At 54.2% G+C, this 24,009-nt stretch overlaps 1 protein-coding gene across 5 annotated transcripts in view; it reads left to right on the top strand.

The window, feature by feature from the left end:
• Positions 1-5,021: 5,021 nt before the first annotated feature.
• The window catches only part of MYOZ2 (myozenin 2), a 34,460-nt gene continuing 15,472 nt past the window's right edge, over positions 5,022-24,009 (top strand). For 2 of the 5 annotated variants that reach the window (XR_014023282.1, XM_081304028.1), the window contains exons 1-4: positions 5,022-5,361; positions 5,773-5,859; positions 16,359-16,528; positions 23,018-23,147. Coding sequence is in view for 4 of the 5 variants with exons in the window: in XM_081304028.1 (XP_081160154.1) it covers positions 5,184-5,361; positions 5,773-5,859; positions 16,359-16,528; positions 23,018-23,147 (565 nt within the window). In the remaining variant the exon portion in view is untranslated. Of the gene's footprint in view, positions 5,362-5,641; positions 5,680-5,772; positions 5,860-8,462; positions 8,485-16,358; positions 16,529-23,017; positions 23,148-24,009 lie in introns of those variants that run through there. The other 3 variants (XM_081304031.1, XM_081304029.1, XM_081304030.1) reach the window with 3 other exon arrangements.

Below are 24,009 nucleotides of genomic sequence, written 5' to 3'. Positions count from 1 at the left end.
CAACTTGTGAAGATTGACACAGCAGGAGTGGGAGCCGTGTATTGTAGGACTGGAGGGGTATATATACATAACTAATTACACACAGCTTATCTTAATTAACATAAACTAGATATAGCAGTCAACCCATAAGGAATCATCATCTTAATGATTACACACAGCTTAACTTAATTGACTTCATCTAGACACAGCAGTCAGTCTCTTAAGGAATCTATCATCTTAATGGCTTGCTGGCGTAAGTTCTCAAACCACTCCTCTTGGCAAAGTGCCAGGCACCATCTTGACTTGTTTACGGACCCTAACACGTGGCAATCAGCCTCTGGTGACCACTGGACACAGGGTGGTGCTCAGGGTCTTTCCAGTGACCTCCCAGCACTGGGTGGTGTCCAGGCAGGCCCAAGCCCACAGGAAGCGCTCACTCACAGAGCACTCCCAGTGGTGGACAGCAGGAAGTCTGCCTGCGTGGTCAGACTGCAGGGCACATTTTAGGCTGTTATGGGGACGGGGTCTTCTCTGGTAAGATGCTGGACCTGGGGCACTTTGAGCAAGGAGTTGAACTACCTGGTTTAACTTTGCTGAAGGTCCTTGGTGCCTGGTGAGAACAGATGAAGGGGGAGTCGGCCAGTCTCCTGGTGACCATGATAGTCTGGCCAGGAGTGGTGGTCAGGTGCAACCGCGCGGCAAAGGACAGGTCGGTCATGAAGCGCAGCCAAGACTGGCCGACGAGGGCCGAGGTGACCGGGTGCTGCAGGAAGAGCAGAGGTCCCAAGCTCCCACATTAGGAGCTCGGGCTGCTGAGGGGGAGCCGCCAGAAGGGTCCTCCTGCTCTGAGGCTTAAGGATGCACTTGATCAAGCGCTGAGAACCCCAAGTGTTTATGTCCATCTCAGACTTCTTCCCAGACATTCGAGGCCCCCATCTCCCGGGGGAGTCTGCAGACCTCTCAGAATCAGTTGTCCACACCTGAGCACTTGACACTCCCTGAGCACCTGGTCCTCTCAGATCTCCCAGAGCTCAGAGGAGGGCACCCCATACCCACAGCAAACCCTCTGGTTCTGCGCCCAGTCGGACCACGCCTCGCCACCCACACGACTTCCCCAAGGACAAGTCCAGGGAACCTGCCAGGCCCTCCAGTGGCCTCTCTGCCTCTGACCGTGCCCCGCAGGGTCCACCCTCCACGGAGCGGCCAGCGTGGCTTCTTGAGACAGTCACAGACCCCTTGACAGCTTCCTCTCGGGGGCAGAGGACATCCAGAGCGCTGGTGACAGCTGAGGCCTCCTCTCCTCTGCCGGCCTCCTGCCTCCCTTGCTCTGCCCCTGCTGGCTCCCTGCTCCCACGCACCCAGATCGCTCCCTGCAGAACCTCGGCCCTGCTTCTGCCTGGGTGCTCTCGGGTCACCGTGCTCCAGACCTGCTGCACAGATGCCCCCGTCACAGAGTCCTCCCGGCCTTCCCGTGCTCCTCGCGGTCCCTCCGCCACAGCCGCCATCGCCTCTGCTTCGTCACCTCTCTGGATCCGTCACTCCCCGGTGATGCAGTGGTGATTCCTTGGACGTCTTGTCCAGATGCTCTGCACGGGAATGAAGACACAGCGCTTGCTCCTCAGTGCATGAACCACACCTTGTGTCTGATGGCTGCCCAGTGAGCACTTGTTGGGAGAACAAGGGGAGAGTCCCCTGCATAGGGTTTCCTGCACCTGAGGAAGAATGGCCACCCCAGGGAGGGGAACCTGCAGCTGGTGCGGAGGTGTGTCTACCTGAGATATGGGGGGGCTGTGTGCCTAGCCTGTGCAGCACCTCAGCTCCTGGAGGGTGGAGACAGAACGAGGGCCTGAGGTCCGCTGACCACCACCTCCTGTCCCACTGCTGCTCAAAACGCAACCCAGTGATGGGTGTGGAGGATGGTGGTGGAGGAGGGGCCCAAGTCTGAGAACAGTGCTCCAGGAGAGGGGCCATGTGGCCTCCGGTCTCTGTGGGCTGCAGTCCTCGAGTGGCGGCCACGTGCCCTAGGTGTTCAGCCTCTTCGTCTCTCTTTAGCACATGCTGAAGGAGCCGAGATCAGGCTTGGCTGAGGGGTGCTGGAATCTGCCTCTCCCCAGACTCTCCACACGTCAAGGCCTAGCACCAAGACACACCTTTTGTGTTCTGCCCCAACTGGCTTAAGTGCCCAAGGGGAGGACGAGGGACCAACGTGCGCACCTCACAGGAAGCCTTGGGAAGAGTACCTGCAGGCCTCCCTGGGGACGAGGGGTGGGGACAAAGGAGAATGGGGTAACGCACACCAGCTGGGGCTCAGTCTCTGCTGGACCCTGCGCAGTGGGAGCAGAGACCTGGTGGTGCCGAGCAGCTTTCCAACAGACCTGAGGTGCTCTGAGCACCCACCGCGGCCGTGTCCCAAGCTGCAGGGTCTGCACACACTGCTTGACACTCAGGCCAGCCGTCCAGTCTTCCCTCCTCTGAACCTTTAATAACTAGGCCACCAGCAAGCTAGCACCTGCAAGTGAGTTTAAAAAATGAAGCAAGACAATTTTAAGTCCATTTGGGAAAGTAAAATAAACAAAAACAATATATTATATCCTGTATAACCTTTAAAAAACCTTTACAAATATCTGTTTTAATTTTGGAAACCAAAATTAACAAAAACCATTGTTGATGCTGTTTCTTTAAAACTGCGAACACCACCAAGTGTTTTTACTCCTTATTAAATCACCTAGTTCATGGTTCTGAGGCTCCATCTAAACCTGTCCACGTTGCAGGGATGGTAAGAGGAAGAGGAAGAGTACACTGCCAAAGGAACTAAGTGCAAGGCACTGCTGCCCACGTTGTATGGAAATCGTCGTGACTTGTGGTGGGTCCCGAAAACTCCATCTTACAGATGCGGAAATCAAGGGCCAAGCAGCTTGAGTAATGGAGGCCACCTAAGTGCTAGATCCAGGAACACCAGGCAACCAAACATCTCCAGAGGGATTCGAATTCACAGGCTTGGCCAAAAGAGTTTTCACAGACACCTAATAAACAATTTCACCTTAAATGTCTGCCTAGAAGCAATCGCAACAGGTCACTCTAATCCTGCCCTCCGCAGCCTGCACTCTAACCTGCCCTCTACACCTGCACTCTAATTCTGCCCTCTGCAGCCTGCACTCTAACCCTACCCTCTGCAGCCTGCACTCTAATCCTGCCCTCTGCACCTGCACTCTAATCCTGCCCTCTGCAGCCTACACTCTAACCCTACCCTCTGCAGCCTGCACTCTATTCCTGCCCTCTGCACCTGCACTCTAATCCTGCCCTCTGCAGCCTACACTCTAATCCTGCCGTCTGCAGCCTGCACTCTAACCCTACCCTCTGCAGCCTGCACTCTATTCCTGCCCTCTGCACCTGCACTCTAATCCTTCCCTCTGCAGTCTGCACTCTAAGCCTGCCGTCTGCAGCCTGCACTCTAATCCTTCCCTCTGCAGCCTGTACTCTAAGCCTGCCCTCTGCAGCCTACACTCTAATCCTGCCGTCTGCAGCCTGCACTCTAATCCTTCCCTCTGCAGCCTGCACTCTAAGCCTGCCCTCTACAGCCTGCACTCTAATCCTCCCCTCTGCAGTCTGCACTCTAAGCCTGCCCTCTGCAGCCTGCACTCTAATCCTTCCCTCTGCAGCCTGCACTCTAATCCTGCCGTCTGCAGCCTGCACTCTAATCCTTCCCTCTGTAGCCTGCACTCTAAGCCTGCCCTCTGCAGCCTGTACTCTAAGCCTGCCCTCTGCATCCTACATCCAACCCAAGGACACACTCTGAGGCCTGTGGCCAGCCTAAGAACACACAGCCTATTCCAGCCTCACTCCCCTGCCTGACCTCCTCCCTGTTCATTCACCTCACTGCCACATCACCCATGTGTCTATGGTAACTAGAAGAGGACCCAAAGCCACCAAACCTTCTGATGTACTGCACAACCTACCCCAGCCCTACCATCGTACACTGGCCCCTGAGCACAACCTCATGCCTGACGCAAGTCTAGGGACTGGAGATGCCAAGACACAGGGACCCCCTGTCTTAGCAGGAAAAAGGCATTACATGGGTGCACAGAGAGGTGGAGGGATGGTGGACAAGCAGACTCCGCACAACATACTTGGAGAGACTGGTGGTGTTCACCCGATACCATGTCTTCCTCCTCAGAGAGTCAGAACACAGCCCCACTCAGCCTCTTGAGTCACCTGTGCCTGCAGGACGGCCTTTGCCCAACAGGATGCAGAGGACCCGGCACAGCATCAAGATGTGTGCTGGGGAGACAGGCGCCTTCCTGCTGCCTGAGCTTGAGCAGGCTGAGGAGCAGCGGCAGACAACGAGGCTCTAGGCCCCCACTTCTGGAAGGTAGAGCAGAGGTAAGCAGGTGGCCGGTTTCCTCACCTCCAGCCCAGCCTTACCAGGAGAGAAGGGCTCGACTTCTCTTAAGTTTCTGTCTGGGACTTTCAGTCACTCCTCTTGACTAACAAAACAACCGAACGGGCCGTGGAGCACAGGAAGGTGGAAGGACTCCATGTGGCACTGTGTTCAGGAGACTGTGGAGGGTTTGTGACGGCCTCACCTTTGAGCAGTGTCCCTAGCCTGAGGAGGGAGGCGAGCTTCCAGAGCAGGGAAGCAGTTAGCCGAAGTCCAGAAGGGAGCGTGCTCTGTGCCAGAGCCAGGGGCTGATGTGGCCCGCCTCCCAGCCCCATGTCCTCCGTCTGCGGAGGCCCTGGGCCTAAGGTCCACGGCGCAGCACCTGCTCTCCGAGGCTCGGCTCCTGCTCAGCCACGTGTCCCTCACCATGCCCCCCACGTACCCTCAAGAGTGAAGCCGCTCTGTGGACTCAGGGCCAGCTCCGTGGGTACCCACAGGTCTCCAGAGATGTCCCTGTCCATAGTGTTCATTTTGATTATGAGTGATCCGCCATTCTGTTCTAATTCACGGGTACGTCTCTGCCACTCGACTGAGGTACAGCGTAAGGACCACACTGTAGACAGTCTTTCAAGTCCCCTTTGGCTGTGGTCTCTTCCAACAGAAGGTGGGGGATAGGAGCTCGGTGGGCCCGTGGATGCACCCTCCTTCACATCTCACAAGCTGGAACAATGGAGAGAAGCTAATGTTCCCCTGTTCCTTTCTTCTGCCAGGAAGATATGAGTAGCTGAAGTATTTGGTGCTATATATAGTCCATGAGATCAGTGGGATGCCAGTCTCCTCAGAGAGGCTCAGTCCCCGCTCGAGTCAAAGCTGGGGACCATGCCGTCCCAGGTTCAAGGATAAAACCCATCAGGCCCAAGTGCCATCTCCGCCATCTCCTCCATCTCCAGGTCTCCTCCAGGATCGCCCTTGCTCCCAGGCCCCGTCCAGTGTCCAGCAGCAAGGTGAGTACGTCGCTCCCCAAGGTTGCTGTCCAGGAGGCTCAGGGCAGGGTGCAGCAGCGCACTCTTGCTGAGGGGCAGCTGTGTGGGCCAGTGGTCAGGCGCTGACCAAGGGCCTGTTTGTTCTGGTGCCCTCCTCTCTCTCCCTTGTCTGGGATGGACGGACCAGACGTGGGTACACTCGAAGGCCAAGGAGACAATGGTGGGTTAAAAATAACCCTGGACGGGCAGCTCTCCTACCTCACTGCTGGGGGACATGGTGTGAGTGCACAGGAAGGACTGGCCCGACACTCCTGTCACCAGATGTCACCCGACAGGGATGTACAGCCAGGTCCTCCAACAGAGAGCAGTGCTCAGAACGGGGCAGCTCTCTGGGAGGGCGGCTGCCTCAGTGACGCCCCGCTCTGCCTACAGGGACCTGCTCCATGCTGTCACACAGTGCCCTGGTGAAGCAGAGGAGGCAGCAGGCGTCCGCCATCATGAGGGAAGTCCACGGAAACGGTACCGATGCGCGTCCGCGGCACTAGCAGCTCACACTAACTCTGATGTGCCGGCGTCCTGGGGCTCCTGAGCCCAGGCTGCAGTCCCCCCTGGGCGGAGAGCTATTTTCAGATGAGCAACTGCAGGGGGCTGAGGCGAGCAGCAGCTGAGGCCTGACCTGCTCGCTGGCTGTGGCCTGGCCCTTCTCTCCTGCTTGGACCGGCCTGGCACCAGCTGGTCTTCAGGCACATCCACCCGCATGCCCGGTCCTCGTTCTGCCCCCTTTCCCCAGGAGCTGCCCGTTCGCTGGGAATTCCTGTCTGTGCGCTCATCTGGCCCCGCAGCCAGCCTCCACGTCATACTGACTCACTAACATCCTGTGTGCGAGACCCACGATGGCTTGTAGTTTCTGAGGAAGACAGAAAAAGTCCCTGTGGTCCCCAAACACTGACTGGGGACACTTTTCCCTAGTTAGACGGGAGGTATTCCCAGTGGATTCCACCTCGTCTTGGTAAAGCCTGCGAGTGCCTCTGGCTTTGCATTTTGATCACTGTGAAGGGAATTCGATTTTGCCCATGAGCAAAGCCAGCAGAGTACCCAGATCTGCAAGGGCCGAGGCGAGCCACCCTAACACACTGTGGCACTTGGCCTGCCAGCCGTCCCGCCAGTGACACGGGACGCAGCCCTTCACCACAGCCAGCCGAGGCCTGGGGCTGGCGCAGGGGCACTGGTGACCGTGAGCGGCATCCTCTGGGCACCTACCATGACCTGGGACTCTCAGGTGGCCCTCCTCCTCGCCGTGTCCTCCCTGAGTCTTAAGGATGCCGACTGTTAGGATCCCCAAGGTGGCACTGGTGCCCTGGGCCAGCCTGTGTGGCTGTGTTGCATGACCCCCAGCAAGCGCCCTCCTGCACCCGTTCGGCCTGGTGACAGCTGAGGTCCTGTGCTCTAGTTGGTTTTCTGTTTCCTGTGATGTAAAACCACATCACTGTCCTGGACTGAAGTGTGTTCTCGTGTTTTACTGTGATATTGAGTTAGAGTAGAATAAAAGGAGAATCATTCTGAACAAGCTACCAGAACCGAATGGGTACTGATACAAAATTCCAAAATCCAGGCTTCTTTCAATTGTATCTCTGTGCTTCCTGCTTCAGGTTGTTTATTTGAAATTGTTCGTACAGTTTTTCTGGTCAATAAGGCAAAACTCAGACCATGGCTGGAGTCTGAGACACATTGCTCACCTTGAAACTGGACTGTGTGGATAACTTGTTTCGTTATTGCCTGGAAGTCCTGCCTAAATCAGCCCCTCTGCTGCGCTCTCCTTCCAAACCTGGGTTCTCCTGCCCGCTCAGACTCAGGCTCAGGCCTTTTTACTTCTTTACAATGTAACTCTTGTTCCCGGGAAATGTCAAGGGGAAACACTATCAAGCCCTGAGGGGAGAACCCTGAAACCACTGCTCCGCCCAGGGGACCCCGCCACGCACTGTCTTGCGGGTGAGCGCCAGTCCCCTTACGAGTGGTCACAAGCGCTCAGAGGGTGTGGGGTGACCAGGGCTGTCGCCTGAGGAGACCCTCCCACCCCCTTTCCTCTGCGGCTCGCGGCTCTCATCACAGCAGCCTGCCTCTGGAGGTGGAGAAGGGACACGTGGGCATCCTGGGGACTACGCCCTGAAGCCTCCAGAGACACGGAGGCAGCCCTCTGCGTGATCTCAGATAAAATGTGCAACCGTTTTGATCTTGATCATGAAACAAAGTGAGCCCAGTTGGACAGGACCATCCTCCGTGAAAATGAAAGGAGCAGGGTGTTTCCCGTCCCCTTCCTGCTCCTCCCCGTGCAGCAGGATGTCGTTTTCGGTATTTTAAGTCCTTTTGCATTATTGTCACACGCCAGAGACACTCAGCCCCAGGAGGAGGACGAGCAGTAGCCATGGCCCAGCAAAGCCAGGGCCCTCTAGACACTAGATGGGAACTCCACGAGGGCCTCGTGGGGAGAGGCCAGAGCGGGAGGGAGGAGCAGCCTCAGGGCCTGCCGAGGCCGGTGCGAGTGCAAGGGTGCAGGATGGTTGCTGAAAGGTAGATGGCTCCCCTTCCACCATGACTGCACCAAGTCCAGCACGGTCCCCTCTGAGCTGGGGTCAAATGGTGTACCTGGAGCAAATAGGCCACACGTCCACAACAAGGGCTCTCAGGTGGCCCCTCCTCCTCATCGTGTCCTTGCTGTGTCTAAGGATGGCCACCGCCAGGATCCCCAAGGTGGCACTAGTGCCCGGGCCAGGCTGTGTGGCAGTGTTGCATGACAGATCCACAGAAGCCCCTGCACTTTTGCAAAGCGTTCTCAGCCGCAGCTGCTGGCATCTAGCAGGTGCTACTACAGGAGACAGGAACACAAGAAGCCTCTGGCCATTCTGCACAGGGGTCAGTGGTGGATGCCAGAGCCCACCCTGTCACCCGGAGTCCACGCCTAATTCCCAGGACCAGCCAAGGTCCTCCCCTCATTTCAACCTGAACACTGAAAGCAGAGGGGAGCGGGGAAGATACAGGACAGGAAGCATGGCCTGACAGGAACGGCCGGCACAGGGGGCAGAGGCAGGACGGACCTGGCAGCAGTTGGTGACCGCAGATGGGAAGGAGTCAACCTACAGGCCCCAGGTGAGGCTGCAGCAGGCTGCCTGAGTGCAGCCCGGACTGCCTGGCAGCTCGGTGGGCTTCAGAGGCAGGAGGGCAGAGCTGGGCCTGCAGGCGCCCCGCAGGGTCCCCGCCAGGCCCTGTGGGTGTTTTCCTCCTCACTGGCAGCAGCTTTCCCTGGGCAGACAGACAAGAACTGGGCAGATTATTTTGGTAATTTCAGGAAGAGAGTTTGCTTTGTGGTCTGAAAACAGGAAGCCCTGTTCTAAATGCAGCGCTGCTGTGGACATGGAACCCAGGCTGGCTTCCCACCAGCCTCCCACTCCTCAGGGGAAGGCAGCCAGGAGAGCTCCCCTGAGCTCCATCCTCCCAGACCCCGACTCCTGAGTGGCTTGGCAGTCAGGCCTCAGCCACCCTCTCCACCATGCAAGGAGACCGCAGTGTTGACCCAAGTCCCAGGGCCCTTTGGAAAATGGAGTCCAGGCTCAGGCTTCTGAGGAAAGACTCCCCAGCAGCCTTTCTCTGCACGAGTGTCTTGGGAGAGTGAATCACACCTTCAACCTTCAAGCAAGGACACCAGGACGGCCTCACCTACCTGGGGTCAAAGGTGAAATGCTGGAGGGACAGAAGAGGAGTCTTCGGGGTTTACCTTTCCACATCAGCCTTTGCATAAAACCAAGAGAAGCCAGAGCCGGCAGCACACCGGGTATCTGAGCCTGGCCAACGGTCACACCTGGTGGACTCAGGCTTCCTGAGCATCGGACTTGACAGGGCACCCAGGACACTGGTCCCAGAGGACCGGCCCAATCCTGCTTTACAACAAAGCCCAAACTGCAGAGCCTCGTCCCAGCTGTTCTCTCCGGTCTTTCTCAGGTCTAATATTGTTCTGATATAGTTCTCTCTGGTTCCGTTTGGATTCTGTCACAGTAGCTGATGGTTCTGTCTGTGTGATTCCACACATTGGTCACTCGTTTCTTAAACGCTTAGGGGTTTATGCAGTACTAGTGTTTTCATTAATGGCAAATTTCCAAAGATTTTGTAAAATAGTCTGAAAAGTCAAATTAAGACAAAGATACATGAAATAGGAAAATAAAAAATCCAGGTAGGTTCTTAAATCTTTTTATCTAGAAAAAAATTATCAGTAAATTTTATCAATTAGAATCTTATCAGGCATTATTCAGAATCGTAGTCTAGACTGTGATTTTAATGTTATATATATTATATACTATGTTGTATTATGCACGATATATCTCTTCTTTCTTTCCTCTTCCTCCTTCCATCCTTCCTGCCTGCCTTCTTTCTTTCTTTCTTGTACCGGGGATTGAACTCAGGAGCATTAACCACTGAGCCACATTCCCAGTCCTTTTTATATTTTTATTTTGATACAGAGTCTCACTAAGTTGCTTAGGTCCTTGTAAAGTTGCTGAGGCTGGCTTTCAACTTGTGATCCTCCTGCCTCAGCCTCCTGAGTTGCTGAGATTACTAGTGTGGCAACTGCGTCCAGCTGTATAATATATCTATCTGTCTTCCTGTGGACACATGAAAGTGTCCTACCCAAGCACAGGCCAGATCTCTGTGCCTCCATCAGGCCTCTGAATCAAGTCAACACGCCCACAACACAGCCGCCTGCCAGGGCTCACCTCTTCTTTCCCATGTCAGGCATCCATGGGAGGCTGTTTGAAAGGTCTTTTGTCCTCCAGATAACTGCAGGCGGACGTCAGTGTCAAGTGCAGATTGGGTCCACTGACCGACCTCAGCCTGACCACTGTGGCTGACATCAGCAGTGAAGCATGCTTGACCATATTATTCTCAATAGATGACCTAATGCCACAAACACAACCTGAAAGGCAAGAGGGCAGCATGAGTAGCCGGGGTTGGAGCTGTAACTTACCAAGCAAAGATGAACGCGCCTTCAGACCCCACACAGGGTGTCCATTTATGGGCAGAGGATGGCAGAACGTGGAATCTCTGTGCTCAGGGACAGCATGCCATACAGGGAGACTCAGAAACGAGTGAGAGGCATAGATCTTCACCCACAGTGGCCCTCACCCCTGGGAGGGTGGGGCAGTGAGTGACAGGAGGGACAGACCTGGATCCCAGCACACAGTGGCCCTGTCCCCTGGAAGGTGAAGGAGTGACAGGAGGGACAGACCTGGATCCCAGCACACAGTGGCCCTGTCCCCTGGAAGGTGAAGGAGTGACAGGAGGGACAGTCCTGGATCCCAGCACACAGTGACCCTGTCCCCTGGAAGGTGAAGGTGAAGGAGTGACAGGAGGGACAGACCTGGATCCCAGCACACAGTGGCCCTGTCCCCTGGAAGGTGAAGGTGAAGGAGTGACAGGAGGGACAGTCCTGGATCCCAGCACACAGTGACCCTGTCCCCTGGAAGGTGAAGGTGGAGGAGTGACAGGAGGGACAGACCTGGATCCCAGCACACAGTGGCCCTGTCCCCTGAAGGTGGAGGTGGAGGAGTGACAGGAGGGACAGATCTGGATCCCAGCACACAGTGGCCCTGTCCCCTGGAAGGTGAAGGAGTGACAGGAGGGACAGTCCTGGATCCCAGCACACAGTGACCCTGTCCCCTGGAAGGTGAAGGTGAAGGAGTGACAGGAGGGACAGACCTGGATCCCAGCACACAGTGGCCCTGTCCCCTGGAAGGTGAAGGTGAAGGAGTGACAGGAGGGACAGACCTGGATCCCAGCACACAGTGGCCCTGTCCCCTGGAAGGTGAAGGAGTGACAGGAGGGACAGTCCTGGATCCCAGCACACAGTGACCCTGTCCCCTGGAAGGTGGAGGTGGAGGAGTGACAGGAGGGACAGACCTGGATCCCAGCACACAGTGGCCCTGTCCCCTGAAGGTGAAGGTGAAGGAGTGACAGGAGGGACAGTCCTGGATCCCAGCACACAGTGACCCTGTCCCCTGGAAGGTGGAGGTGGAGGAGTGACAGGAGGGACAGACCTGGATCCCAGCACACAGTGGCCCTGTCCCCTGAAGGTGAAGGTGGAGGAGTGACAGGAGGGACAGACCTGGATCCCAGCACACAGTGGCCCTGTCCCCTGGAAGGTGAAGGAGTGACAGGAGGGACAGACCTGGATCCCAGCACACAGTGACCCTGTCCCCTGGAAGGTGAAGGTGAAGGAGTGACAGGAGGGACAGACCTGGATCCCAGCACACAGTGGCCCTGTCCCCTGGAAGGTGAAGGTGAAGGAGTGACAGGAGGGACAGACCTGGATCCCAGCACACAGTGACCCTGTCCCCTGGAAGGTGAAGGAGTGACAGGAGGGACAGACCTGGATCCCAGCACACAGTGACCCTGTCCCCTGGAAGGTGAAGGAGTGACAGGAGGGACAGACCTGGATCCCAGCACACAGTGACCCTGTCCCCTGGAAGGTGAAGGAGTGACAGGAGGGACAGACCTGGATCCCAGCACACAGTGGCCCTGTCCCCTGGAAGGTGAAGGAGTGACAGGAGGGACAGACCTGGATCCCAGCACACAGTGACCCTGTCCCCTGGAAGGTGAAGGTGAAGGAGTGACAGGAGGGACAGACCTGGATCCCAGCACACAGTGACCCTGTCCCCTGGAAGGTGAAGGTGAAGGAGTGACAGGAGGGACAGACCTGGATCCCAGCACACAGTGACCCTGTCCCCTGGAAGGTGAAGGAGTGACAGGAGGGACAGACCTGGATCCCAGCACACAGTGGCCCTGTCCCCTGAAGGTGAAGGTGGAGGAGTGACAGGAGGGACAGACCTGGATCCCAGCACACAGTGGCCCTGTCCCCTAAAGGTGAAGGTGGAGGAGTGACAGGAGGGACAGACCTGGACCCCAGCACACAGTGGCCCTCCCACAGTTGGAGAGTCACTTGTGTGGCCGAGGGCTGCAGCCCCAGACCTTCCTGGCACTGCGCCTTAGACTTTGGAGGGGTGAGTGAGAGCTCCTTCCCAGCCCACGGTGGTCCTAGATATCCATCCGGCTGCCGTTCCAGATCCGTCTCCCAGGAAGGCAAAGGAGGACCACCTCGGCAGGTTGATTGCGTTGCTTGTCTTTCACTGTGTTGACTTAGCATACACCCAGGATTGATGGTGTGTCCAACTCTGTGCTGTCAATATGTGGTAGAAGATACCATGGTCTGTGCAGTTGTGCAGATTCTGTGGTGTGAATACTCCTCGTGTCTAACTCAAGCTGCCATCAGAGACGCAGCACATGCAGATGTGGGTTCAGGGCACACTGGCTGACTCTAGTATCCTCTGCTGCAGAACAGCAGAGCAAACACCTGCTGCCCCAGGCAGGTGCAATAGACGTAAGTCATCCCACGAGCTTCCCTCTTGGAAAAAGTGGCAGAAGAATCCTGAGATGATACTGTTTATTACTGCTTGTTCTTTATTTTTTAAATTTATTTTTATGTGGTGCTGAGGATTAAACCCAGGGCCTTGCACATGCTAGGCAAGCGCTCTACTGCTGAGCCACAAGCCCCCTACTACTTGTTCTTGATGGAGTTTGTTTAATTGTTATGCTCACACAATCTGATGTCAATGCCGCTGTGTCCATGGTGAGAGACACTGGCTCACAGACCCCTGACCGTCGTCCGCGGACGCCTGCGAACCAGCACTGGTGCCGCACGTTCCTCGTGCACCTTCCAGTGCTTCTGACCCAAGACGTGCAGATGCCTGCTAGACCTGTGGATACTGGAGCAGGAGGCAGAAGGGTCAAGGAGGGGGTGGGCGGTCAGTTCTTAGCGTGACTCCTCCTCCTCCTTTCTGCCTGCTTCTCCTCTCCGGTGCAGAGTTGTCACAGACATGGGCCTTGATGGTGGCTCCTTTCTCCAGGTGCCTCCCACGGCACGTCGGCTCCCTGTGGCTCCCATGGTACCTTTCCTCCCACGGTAGCAGGTGTGACATTGGCACACTGCCAGAGAGGAGTGACTTTCCTGTGGACTCAAAGGTGCCGGCCATGGGGGTAAATGTGATTTCAAATTCCTCTTCTATCTGCTTCTCTTCCCCTTTGAGGACCCCCCTCCCTGGCTGCTGGGTCTCACCCTTGCTGGGACTCCAGCCTCAATCTGCATTCTAGACCTCAGTCAGTCAGTGAGAGGAGCCAGGCAGAGACTGGGCCTGCTGAGCGCAGCACAAGACCAGAGCGAGTGCCCTGGTGGCCCGGGGGAGGTTCCCAGGAGGTCCACTGGCCCTGGGGTGGGCTTGGTGCAGAGCCTAGCCCCATGGTCCACCAGGACTCGCCAGTGGTACCTGCACAGTCTGATCCCCTCGGCAGGCAGAGCAGCCCTGGCACATCTGCCAGCAAAGCACCCTGCTGGCTCCTGTCCTCCCAGGTCGCGTCCCCGCCTCCATCCACAGGGGCCCGGAGACTGTCGTCGACCCCCAGTGCCAGGTGGTGGTGATCACCTGGGTCACCAGGTCCTCTGAGAAGCACTGGTGGTGTGACCTCGACAGGGCTGTTGGAAGAGGGAACTGATAGACACACCTCTGGCTTCTGTCTACTTATTCCACCAGCAACACCCGGAACCACTCTCCTGCACTCTGTCCTTCACGTTGCTCCAATTGGCAGCATCAGGGGGTGGAGCCAGTGGAAGCAGGGGCCTGCTCTGGCCTCTTGTTGAGGTCGGAGGCCTGGTGTGAGGAGGCAGGCCTGCCCGGGAGGACTCAACCTCTGTGTCCCTGGCGGCTGCTTCTTGGAGTGTTGGCTAGTTTCTGAGAATATCCTGTTGGGAAGGTTTCTCAGGAAATTTTAATTTTGTTTAAAAGCATTATTATTTTTTAAAATTTTTTTTAGCTATAGATGGACACAATACCTTCATTTTATTTAATTATTTTTAATGTGGTTCTGAGGATCAAACCCAGTGCCTTACACGTGCCAGGCAAGCGCTCTGCCACTGAGCCACAACTCCAGCCCCCAGAGCATAATTTGGAATAGGTAATCCCATGACAGAGTGCGTAGTTCTAGAAAAGGCTGGATTGGCAAAGCCTGGGCTTTGGTTTTCCATATTAGTGTCCTTTTCTTTCTCTGCTAACTGGGTCCTTTTCAGATGCACTTGGAGACAGATTCCCCTTTCTCTTGGTTTTACATCAAACTAATTCAGGAATACCATCTCTTTCCTTTTTTATTATATTTTTAATCTAAAGGACACTTGCTATTTTGATTCTAGAACTAAGATGTTGAAATGGCCCATTTCTGTCATGCTGCCCAGTTTTTCAGGGGTTCTCAGACACTGAGCAGCTCCCCGCGCTCTGCTGCACACGCAGAGACTTCAGGGTGAGTGTGTGCTCCCTGTGGAGCTGGACGCTGGCCACACCCCAGGAAGGGGTGGTGCCCTGGCTCTCCCACTTGGCCCTGCTCCTCTTCTGCAGGCTCTTCCTGCCCTCCCTGGGGATGCAAGCGCACTGCCCTTTCTTCTGTTTTCACTGTGAGAGGGGCTGGTTGCACAGGGCCAGGTGGGAGCTGGGGCTCCCTGCTTGGGCCGACTCCAGCTCAGGTCTCCTGGTGACTTCCGGGTGGGTGGAGGGTGGGCTCTCGCAGTCTGCACACATCACAGGGAGGCAGAGTTTGGTATGGGCCACAGGGACTGTCCCAGCTCCAGCTCAGCCTCCTGATTTCAGAACAAAACTCTGGCTCTCCTGGTGGACATGGTGGCTGTGGCGGGTGAGGTCAGGGTCCCCTGGTGCGTTACTGAGAGAGGCCTCTGTCACAATGCCCCGTTGCCTTGCTAAGTCCTCCTCCTCCTAGCCCTGGGCTGGTGCGAAGGCTCTCTGACCTCAGCTGCAGGGCCCAGGTGGTTAGGGCTAGAAAAACACAGAGAGTCCACCCCGGCCCTCCCGGTCCCGCCCGGCACAGCTGCCTGCTCTCGGGCTTCACGGTGGGTAGTGCTTGACCTGCAACACCTCAGCTGTCAGCAGGCCTCCCACACGGCGGGGAGAGGCGTCTCCACCTTCTCAGAAGCCCTGATATTATTATGACTCTCATAACTGGTGGGGCGCTCCCCAATGTGATCTCAAAACATAAAGTAGCTTTTGCAAAGCAAAATGGGGCGTATCTAATAAATAAGTCTGTTGTCTCACCCTAAGCACTACCAAAGACCTCCGAATCAAGGTCTCTGTGTCTCACCATCTAACAACGTCGCTTCAACAAAATAATTCTTCTTCCTGTGCCTTTAATAGCAGCCTGCAGTTGGCTGTGCCGAACTGTGCTCCTGACTCGAGAAGCAGGTGGAAGAGTTCAGTGTCTTTGGATGTAGGAAAAGCTTATTAGAGCTGGGGCTGACACTCGTTTACCGAGGACACAGCACTACACCCTAGAGATACTGAGGACACAGCACTGAAACCTAGAGATACTGAGGACACAGCACTGAAACCTAGAGAGAGCTCAGACCACAGAGGGATTCTGTGTCATGGGAACGTACGAGGCAGGGACAGCTGCGGAGGAGACTCCAGGGGGGAGCTGCTCTGGGAGCCCCCGTGGGCGTGGCCCGGCTCGAGCTGGCACAGAAACACAGGGGGCGGGGAGGAAGACGGCCTGTCAGGACAGCTGTGAAGGGCACTGTCAGAGCGCCCCATAAGACAAGGCCACACTGTGCCTGCAGCAAGGACAGCACGCTCTGCTCCACCGCTCTGCTGGCCAGCCCCACACCAGGGCTTGCAGGAAGCCTCCCGCTCCCTTCTCACGTCAACCCTTTGAGAACTCGTCATCACCGTTATTAGCCACACTTCAGAGGTGAGAAAGCTAGTGTCACCTCCGGACTCCTGCAGGTAGCCAGGAGCGGGGCAGGGTTTCCCCGGGGCTGCCATGGCAGAGCCGCACCTCGTCCCGGGCAGCAGCAGGCGTGGCTCTAGAGCCCAGAGCAGGGACACTCCCTGCAGGTTTTCATGCACGTGCACCTTGTGTTGCAGATGCAGGCAGCATGGACCTGGGCAAGAAGGTCAGCGTCCCCAGAGACATCATGGTGGAGGAGTTATCCCACCTCAGCAACCGCGGCGCCAGGCTGTTTAAGATGCGTCAGAGAAGGTCTGACAAGTACACGTTTGAGAACTTCCAGTATGAAACTAAAGTACAAAGAAACGTAGGTATAACTGACGCTGCTGTCTAAACCAGCGGGCCACGTGTGCCTGCCTCACTAGACTCCCAAACAGGTTGCTCTACATACTTTCTTCCAGTTGAATCTGTGAGACGTTGTTTTTTGTGGTAATGAATACCTTAGGTGGAGAAACAAAAGAAGCATTATGTATGGTGTGAGCCAGCTTGGGTTCCATAGGGACATCGTGACCTGCAGACTTGGCACCAGGAGCTTGGGTGAGGGAGTGGGGAGAAGCAGGGCTAAAAGTTTCCAGGGTCTTATCGCCACCAGTTGGATGTTTGGGATGCAAACACATCCCAAGCACACAGTGATCCCCAAAGCGAGGACAAGCACAGTCTGGCCAAATGCTCTACCCCTGCCCCCAAGACTCTGGGAGCCAGCGACCCAGGGCTACTCTCAGCACTTGTCCACATCCTGTAGGGAAGCTTGGTGCCAGTCAGTGACAAAACCACAGCCAACACAACTCTAGACAAAGGTTTGCCCAGCTGAAAGCTGGTAACAAATTAACTAATGCAGCCCTGCCTTACCTATTGTGGCGACACTATCGTCCGCGACACGCCATTAGAGCAATTGCTGAGGAAGGAACTCTCAACTACCAGGCACAAAGAGTCAGAGAAACCCTGGGAGGGACAGTGGGGACCACAACAAATGTGCTCCATGGCTAGGTCTCCTGGAGCTGGGGGTCTGCAGTCTACCTGCAGGCTTACCTGGACACCACCCATGTTAGATCTCCTCCTGGAGCTGGGGGTCTGCAGTCTACCTGAAGACTTAACCTGGACACCTCCTGTGCTAGGTCATCTGGAGATGGAAGGGCTGCAGTCTACCTGAAGACTTAACCTGGACACCTCCTGTGCTAGTCTCCTTCCAGAGTTGGGAAGGTCTGCTGTCCACCTGCAGATTTATGAATGCTCCCACCTGCCTCTCCAGCAGGTTGTGGATGGATGGCCACTTGTTTTGAGCAGACTGATCTACTAGGTTCTTTTACCAGAATTACTAAAACAAATATAGAATGCAATATCTATATCCATAAACCACATCTCATTAATTCCTCAAGTTTCTCTTCACTTTGCTATGCTTATTAATAGTAAGTGTCGAGAAAACACTTTAAATTAGAAATTTAATCTACCCGGGGTGAGGGACCAGGGACCCAGGGGTGAGCTCAGTGGTAGGGCATGAATGAGGCCTGCGTTCAATCCCCAGCACAGCACAGAGACACAATGATAACGCGATGTTTTCACATTGGTGAGCACTCTTCAACAAGCCTGCCTTCAACCCAACTTGGTTGTGAGTTCCAGTGGACTTCAAGTCATGCCCCACTGCAGCATACCAGTTGTGGAGGACCACCTTCCACTGGATGGGCTGACAGAGCCATGTGACGCCACGTCCACTGTGACAGTGCACAGTGTCCTCCCGTCAGAAAGTGCCCGTGCTCACACTGGGAGAGCTGAAGAGGGACCCCCATCCCACCCAGAGCCTGGTCAGTAATCGCCTGCTTTCATGAGGAGACTTGGTGGAATGACCAGGTGCCTGAGGAACATCTTGGAAAATCGCCTGCACATGAGGCATCTAGAGAAGGAACAGCGCCAGTCTGCTTAACTTCCTCCTGATCTCCACGGACGGGGTGCTGACTGCAGGTCTGGAGGAAGGTGCCAGGAGACAGGAGGTTCCCTCTGGGCCCATGTACTCTGGTCACCAGCATCTGCATTGGCTCCGGGGGCAGTGTTCTGGACACCCAAAAATCCGGACACGCTGTGAGAAATCATGGCTCTTCCTAGAAAACTGGGCACTGCTGGATACAAGGGCCCCAACGAGGCTGAAATAAGCCACCAAATGCTGGTAAATAACTCCGCAGTAAGCAGCCAAAAGTCCCTTTGTACTGAATTGAAGAACCCACTTAAAATCTGATGAGAGGGACTCTCTCTAGGAATGAGAGAGTGTCATTTGGGAAGCTCTGAAGCCTTAAGGCCAGCTCCCAGGGCTCAGCTCAGTTAACTTGAAGTTTCTTTGCCTTTCCTCATCTGTAAAATGCGGCGGGGACTCAACGGCTCCCTAAGATGCCTTCTGACAGGAACAATGAGCGGTCTCTGATCTTGCGTGAGACCTGTGTGTACCCTAAACCACGGCGACGGACACCAGCCACTTCCCAGGGTGAGTGTCGGGGGTGCTGACGGCTGTGTTCCTCCAGACCAAGCTCCACTTATCCACTGACACTGTGGCCGACGTCTACAGAGCACCTGCTACATTCCAGGTCCCATGTGGGGGTTCAAGCACAGATAGATAGCTGGGCACAGTGGCCCAGACCTGGGATCCCTGCGGCTCGGGAGGCTGAGGCAGGAGGATTACAAGTTCCAGGAAAGTCTCAGCAACTGAGCAAGGACCTATGCAACTTAGCCAGACCCTGTATCAAAATAAAAATATAAAAAGGTTTGAGGGTGTGGCTCAGTGGTAAAGTACCCTGGGGTTCAATCCCCCTTACAAAAGTAATGATACTAATTAATTAATTAAACAAAGTAAACACAGCTTCCATCTAGTAAGGGAAAAAACCAAGTACCACTGACAAAAAGTAACTGTGAGCTTGCGATCGGGTCCTTGAACCATCTTTGTATATGTGACATATGTCAGTCTAATGTATCAACCACTTTTGGGAACACACTTTATGCTTCCCTTGAGCTATAGTATTGTCAAAATCATGACCTAATTATCACCCTGTGACTCTGTTTTAGTATGACGTTTAGGACCTCACCCTGTTGAAAATCTAAATCAAATCCTTCACAATCAATTCTATTTATTCAAACAGCAAATATTATTTTAAAACAAAAAGCAGGAATTCAGCTTTGAGCTTATGCTCCTACTGAGGGCCACTGGCAAATTCAAACCACATTTACTTTCTGGGATACATACAGGAAAAGTGTGTTCGTGAAAAGAAGTGGAGAAACACCGCAGGCTGCCGGAGCCCGTTTTGAACTGCCTTACTTCTTGGACTGAGGCACAGGAAGAACACGAGGAAAACAGCACCGGGCCACGAGACAGAGGGTGAGTCAGATGAAGACCTTCCCTCTGTTTCCGACATCTCCAGATCTGCAGGACTCTTGAGAAGTGCCGGCACACCATGAGAAGTCATTTTGAAATGAGACCAGACTATAGAGACTGGGATTCTGAATGTCTATTTATTTTGTTCAAAAAATGACTTCTATGTATTTGGCACAAAGTACAGAACACACCCCAAAGAACCCCACTTTTTCCCAATGACATTTTAACAGACACCATGTCACATTCTAAGTCACATGCTCATGCTGGATGTGGTAACGCGCCTGTGACCCCAGGACTCAGGAGGCTGAGGCAGGAGGGTTGCAAGTTCAAGACCAACCTCAGCAACTTAGCAAGATCCTGTGTCAAAATAAAAAATAAAAAGGGCTGGGGTGTGGCTCTGCGGTGAAGCATCCTGGGTTCAATACCCAGTGCCAAAAACAAGCCTGACAAGTTTGTGACCTATAAGATGCACTTCCAGCTTTAAATTGTCCACGGTCAGCTTACCTAAGATATAGAGAGATGCATTTTCCTGTGTCCGGCTCTTGTGCAGGGAACCACAGACGACCTGGGACGCGGTCGTGTGAGGCCGGGGCTAGCTGAGGCGGTCCCTCCTGACCTTAGAGGCTCTCCCTTGGGTGTAGCAGTGGCAATGGGGGGTCCAGGCATCTCCTGATAACGAGGGACTGATGGGGAGAGATGAGTGACTTCCTGTCCACTGTCAGTTCCCGGGGAGGGGAGAGGTTAGTCCTGTACCCTAGGAGACCACTAGTGGTCAGAGAAGGCACTCCCCTCTCCACTGTGCATTGGAGTGTCCTGTGTTCACCTCAGCTGCGCTTTTACTTACAAGTTGGCCTGAACTTTCCACTTTAATGGGTATTACAGATTCAGAAGTTAAAAAAAAAAAACTAGTCTATTAAGCTGAACACTCAGGATCGAAACTCAAACTGCAAAGCGTTGTGTGTCTGTGTGTCTGTGACAGTGCTTTGCCTTTAGCAATTGATTATCAAAGTCGTGTTTAAGCGAAACTTTATCATAGAACAAAGGAAAAATAATGACTGGGCTCTGTGAGATTCAAACCAGACTATGGACCAGTTGGGGGCCCAACATGACACAGGTGGCACAGATGTAGGAACAAAACGCAGCTGACAAGAACAGGAAGGAACAGGAGAGGGCCGCAGATGTGGCCGCTGTGCTGAGACGGTGTGGAGTGGCCTGGGGGTGAGGATGGTCAGACGGAAGGTGGAGGCTTGGAGACAGCCTCAGGTGGAACTTGGGGCGTGGGATGACTGGGAAGCAGGGGCGTCTGCAGGCAGGGAGCAGACCCAGGAGGGTGCTGCAGACCGCCAGGGTCTGCTGCCTTTCACTGGTCGCCAGCAGGGAGCAGCCTGTAGGAAGGACAGGCTTAGAAGCACCTCGCCCAGGCCCCCTGAGGAAGCAGCGCTCCTGGGACTCAGACGGGAGGCAGGTGACCAAGTGAGAAGAGTGTGAGCTAAGGGAGCGTGCAGGTGACCCCAGAAGAGCCTGAGTGGCAGGGACATGTAGGTGAACCCAGAGGAAGAGTGTGAAACGGGGCATGTGTTTAAATAGCCCCCAGGGACACGTGGCGCATGATTTGCTCATTACATTTCCAGCAAACACTCCACGCAGGGCCCTGAACAGCGCAAGCGAATGGGTGAACCCTGTTCCCAGGGGACCAGGAGTAATGAGCGAAACACACCAAGACCTACACGGCGGAGTTCGGTGAATGACCGGGAGTGCGGGAGGACAGACCTGGGAGGCTGCAGGGAGAGCGGCTGCAGGGACAGAGTGACCGACCCTGGGGATGCACAGAGGGGGTGCACGGAGCAACGGGGAATCCTTCCAGGTGACCCGCACCTGGGAGTTCTCAGCAGGAGGACTGATGGACGCCGCAGAACTGATGGCGATGAGACCCAATGGGCAGGTCTGAGTGCCAGGCCAGCTTGGCTCTCTTCAGTGCCCGTGTGATGGGTGGTGGAGTGAGGCGGGGTGCAAGTGGGTGTGCAGGGCTGAAGCACTGAAGACGCTCACAGGGTTGATGTTTTGCTGTGTAAATCAGCCTCAGGCAGAGATAGCTAGGTCCTACCTCCTGGAACTGAAGCTTGTTGCTCAATAGTGCTCTTCTTGGAAGTGTATGGTTCTAGAACAGGCAAGTAGTGAGTCGGAGGATCCGTGTGACACCAAGGTGACCGTTCACGACCGTCTCATTTTATACCGACTCTGCTCCAAGCCAGAGCTAAGCAGCTCGCAAGAGGACGGAGCAGAACCTTTGGTGTTTTCCTTTGTTTGTTGGTGTATGACAGTTGCATGTGGTGGTGGGAGGCGTGGTGACATGTTGGGATGTGCACAATACTCACAAGGGGGCACTCTATGGATTATCTATTGATCACTATTATTGATGGGAACCCAGGCCTCTGGACACTGTGGAGGTGAACCTGTACACAGGCGGCTGGACACTGTGGAGGTGAACCTGTACACGGGCGGCTGGAGCACGCAGGCCAGGACACTTTTGCTTCCTTCCCCATTGATCAGGCCAGGAGCCTAGTTTATGGCCTTTGTGGTATTTGAATTTTAGGACAAAACAGACTTTTATTACTAAATTTTTGTAAGGTTAAATAAGTATGAAAATGTAAAGGCATATTTGTCACAAAATTTAATAAATTTAGAAATGAAAAAGCATTAGTAAATGTTTTCTACACATTTCACAGAGAACAAAGGTCAGGGTTAGTCTCTGCCATGCTCTTCACTACATCTTTCTTTCTGAACTTGTTTTTCAGACATAATCAAGAAAATACTTTGTTAAAAGGGTTAGTCCCAGCTGTACTTCTGAGTACATAATCTATTAGAGGTTCTACTTTTCTCTTTTTAAATGCAAAGTTTTAAGGTAGTAGATCATTGCCGTAGAAGAAATACAAATTGTAATACCAAAATAATTCATTTAAAACCTGAGACAACCATCTCTTTTAAGTGTTTTATTTTCTAAAAGTTTTCCTTTGTAAATTCATGCATTAATAGTGTGACTGTTCCTTCTGTTGGTGGGGGGAGGATTTGGTATGTGCAACTACTATTCAAATTTCATATTAAAATTTAAATTTTTACATAGTAAAGAATCCAAAGCCCAGCTACAAAATACAAGGGTAATACAAGAGACCCTAAGTCCAGTATTTGGCCAGAGAGCTCCACATCATTCAACTAGTGCCCATCAGGAATCACGGCCACTGGCCTCACAGGAAGGCTCGACCTGGACTTGAGTGATGGACGTGAAGCCCAGGGGCAGACCTGGCGCACAGCAGGGCTCGTTACAGGCAGGTCTGGGTCGGGCACAGGAGCATGCTCAGGAGCAATGGCCTGGGTGAAGCTCCGCCGTGCCGGGGAGGGTGACCCGCGTTTGAGCGTTCTCAACAGACTCTCCTTTTATCAACGCAGCACAGCCTCGCTATGCAGAACGGGAAGCTGGATGGGAGCATCCTGGAGGGGGGCTCCCAGCAGGCCCCCCTGACGCCTCCCAACACCCCGGATCCGCGGAGCCCTCCCAACCCAGAGAGCCTGGCTCCAGGTAACTGACCTCAGGGTCAGAATGGTGGAACTGCCTGCCTGAGGTCAGACCCAGGCCTTGGGAGCCTGCGTTAAATGAATCAGCTGTTCTCATTAGACACCTGCTTGTGAGTGAGTTAGCATAAGTGTGCACACTCGGACCTAAAGGGATGGTGCGAAACATCTAGTGGCCTCGTGCAGCCCCCCAAGGGCTCCTCTGTGTCCCTCCCCTTGAAAGAGGCAAACCCTATTCTTCTAGTCCATATGATTTAGAATCACCACTAGATACCGCGTAGGAGACCTACCAGAAAAATCAAATACTGCCTATTTAGAGAGTAACTCCCAATATTTCCTCAAGAGTAATGAACAAAATGGATTCTTAAAATTTTAGATAATTTTATTTTGAAGTTAGCAATGCCTGTCATTTCTCACAAAATAAACAGTAGATTTAGCAAAAGCGGTTAGAGGATTTTTCTCAAAGGGTACCAATAGAGTAGTATTTTTGCAAATACATAACTGAACCAACTGTCAGACATTAAATCTTATCCAAATGCACAGGGAACCTCAGCCTGCTGAGCTGGGGCCTGCCTGCGGCATTCTTAGGAACGCAGTGAGGACTTCCCAGCAGGCCAGCCAGGCACAGGGCCAGGGCCGGGTTCCTAACCAGCACCCTGATCAGCCTCAGCAGCCACTTTTCACCCCACATTGCAGCAGAAGAGCTTTGGCCTGCTGCTTTCCAGTGTTTGGAGTGTTTTTTTTTTTTCCTTGTTTATTTGTTTGTTTGTTGAATGGAAACGGGAGCAGACGGGATGGGGGAAGGGACAGTTCATCTGCCATCACCTGGGGCTCTTGGCACTTAGGACGTTGATTATAAGCTCATCACT

This window comes from Spermophilus citellus, assembly GCF_964194105.1.
Source record: "Spermophilus citellus genome assembly, chromosome: 8".
Lineage (NCBI taxonomy): Eukaryota > Metazoa > Chordata > Mammalia > Rodentia > Sciuridae > Spermophilus > Spermophilus citellus.
Note: the sequence above shows the minus strand (reverse complement) of the source record. Positions and strands in the feature narration are given on the sequence as shown.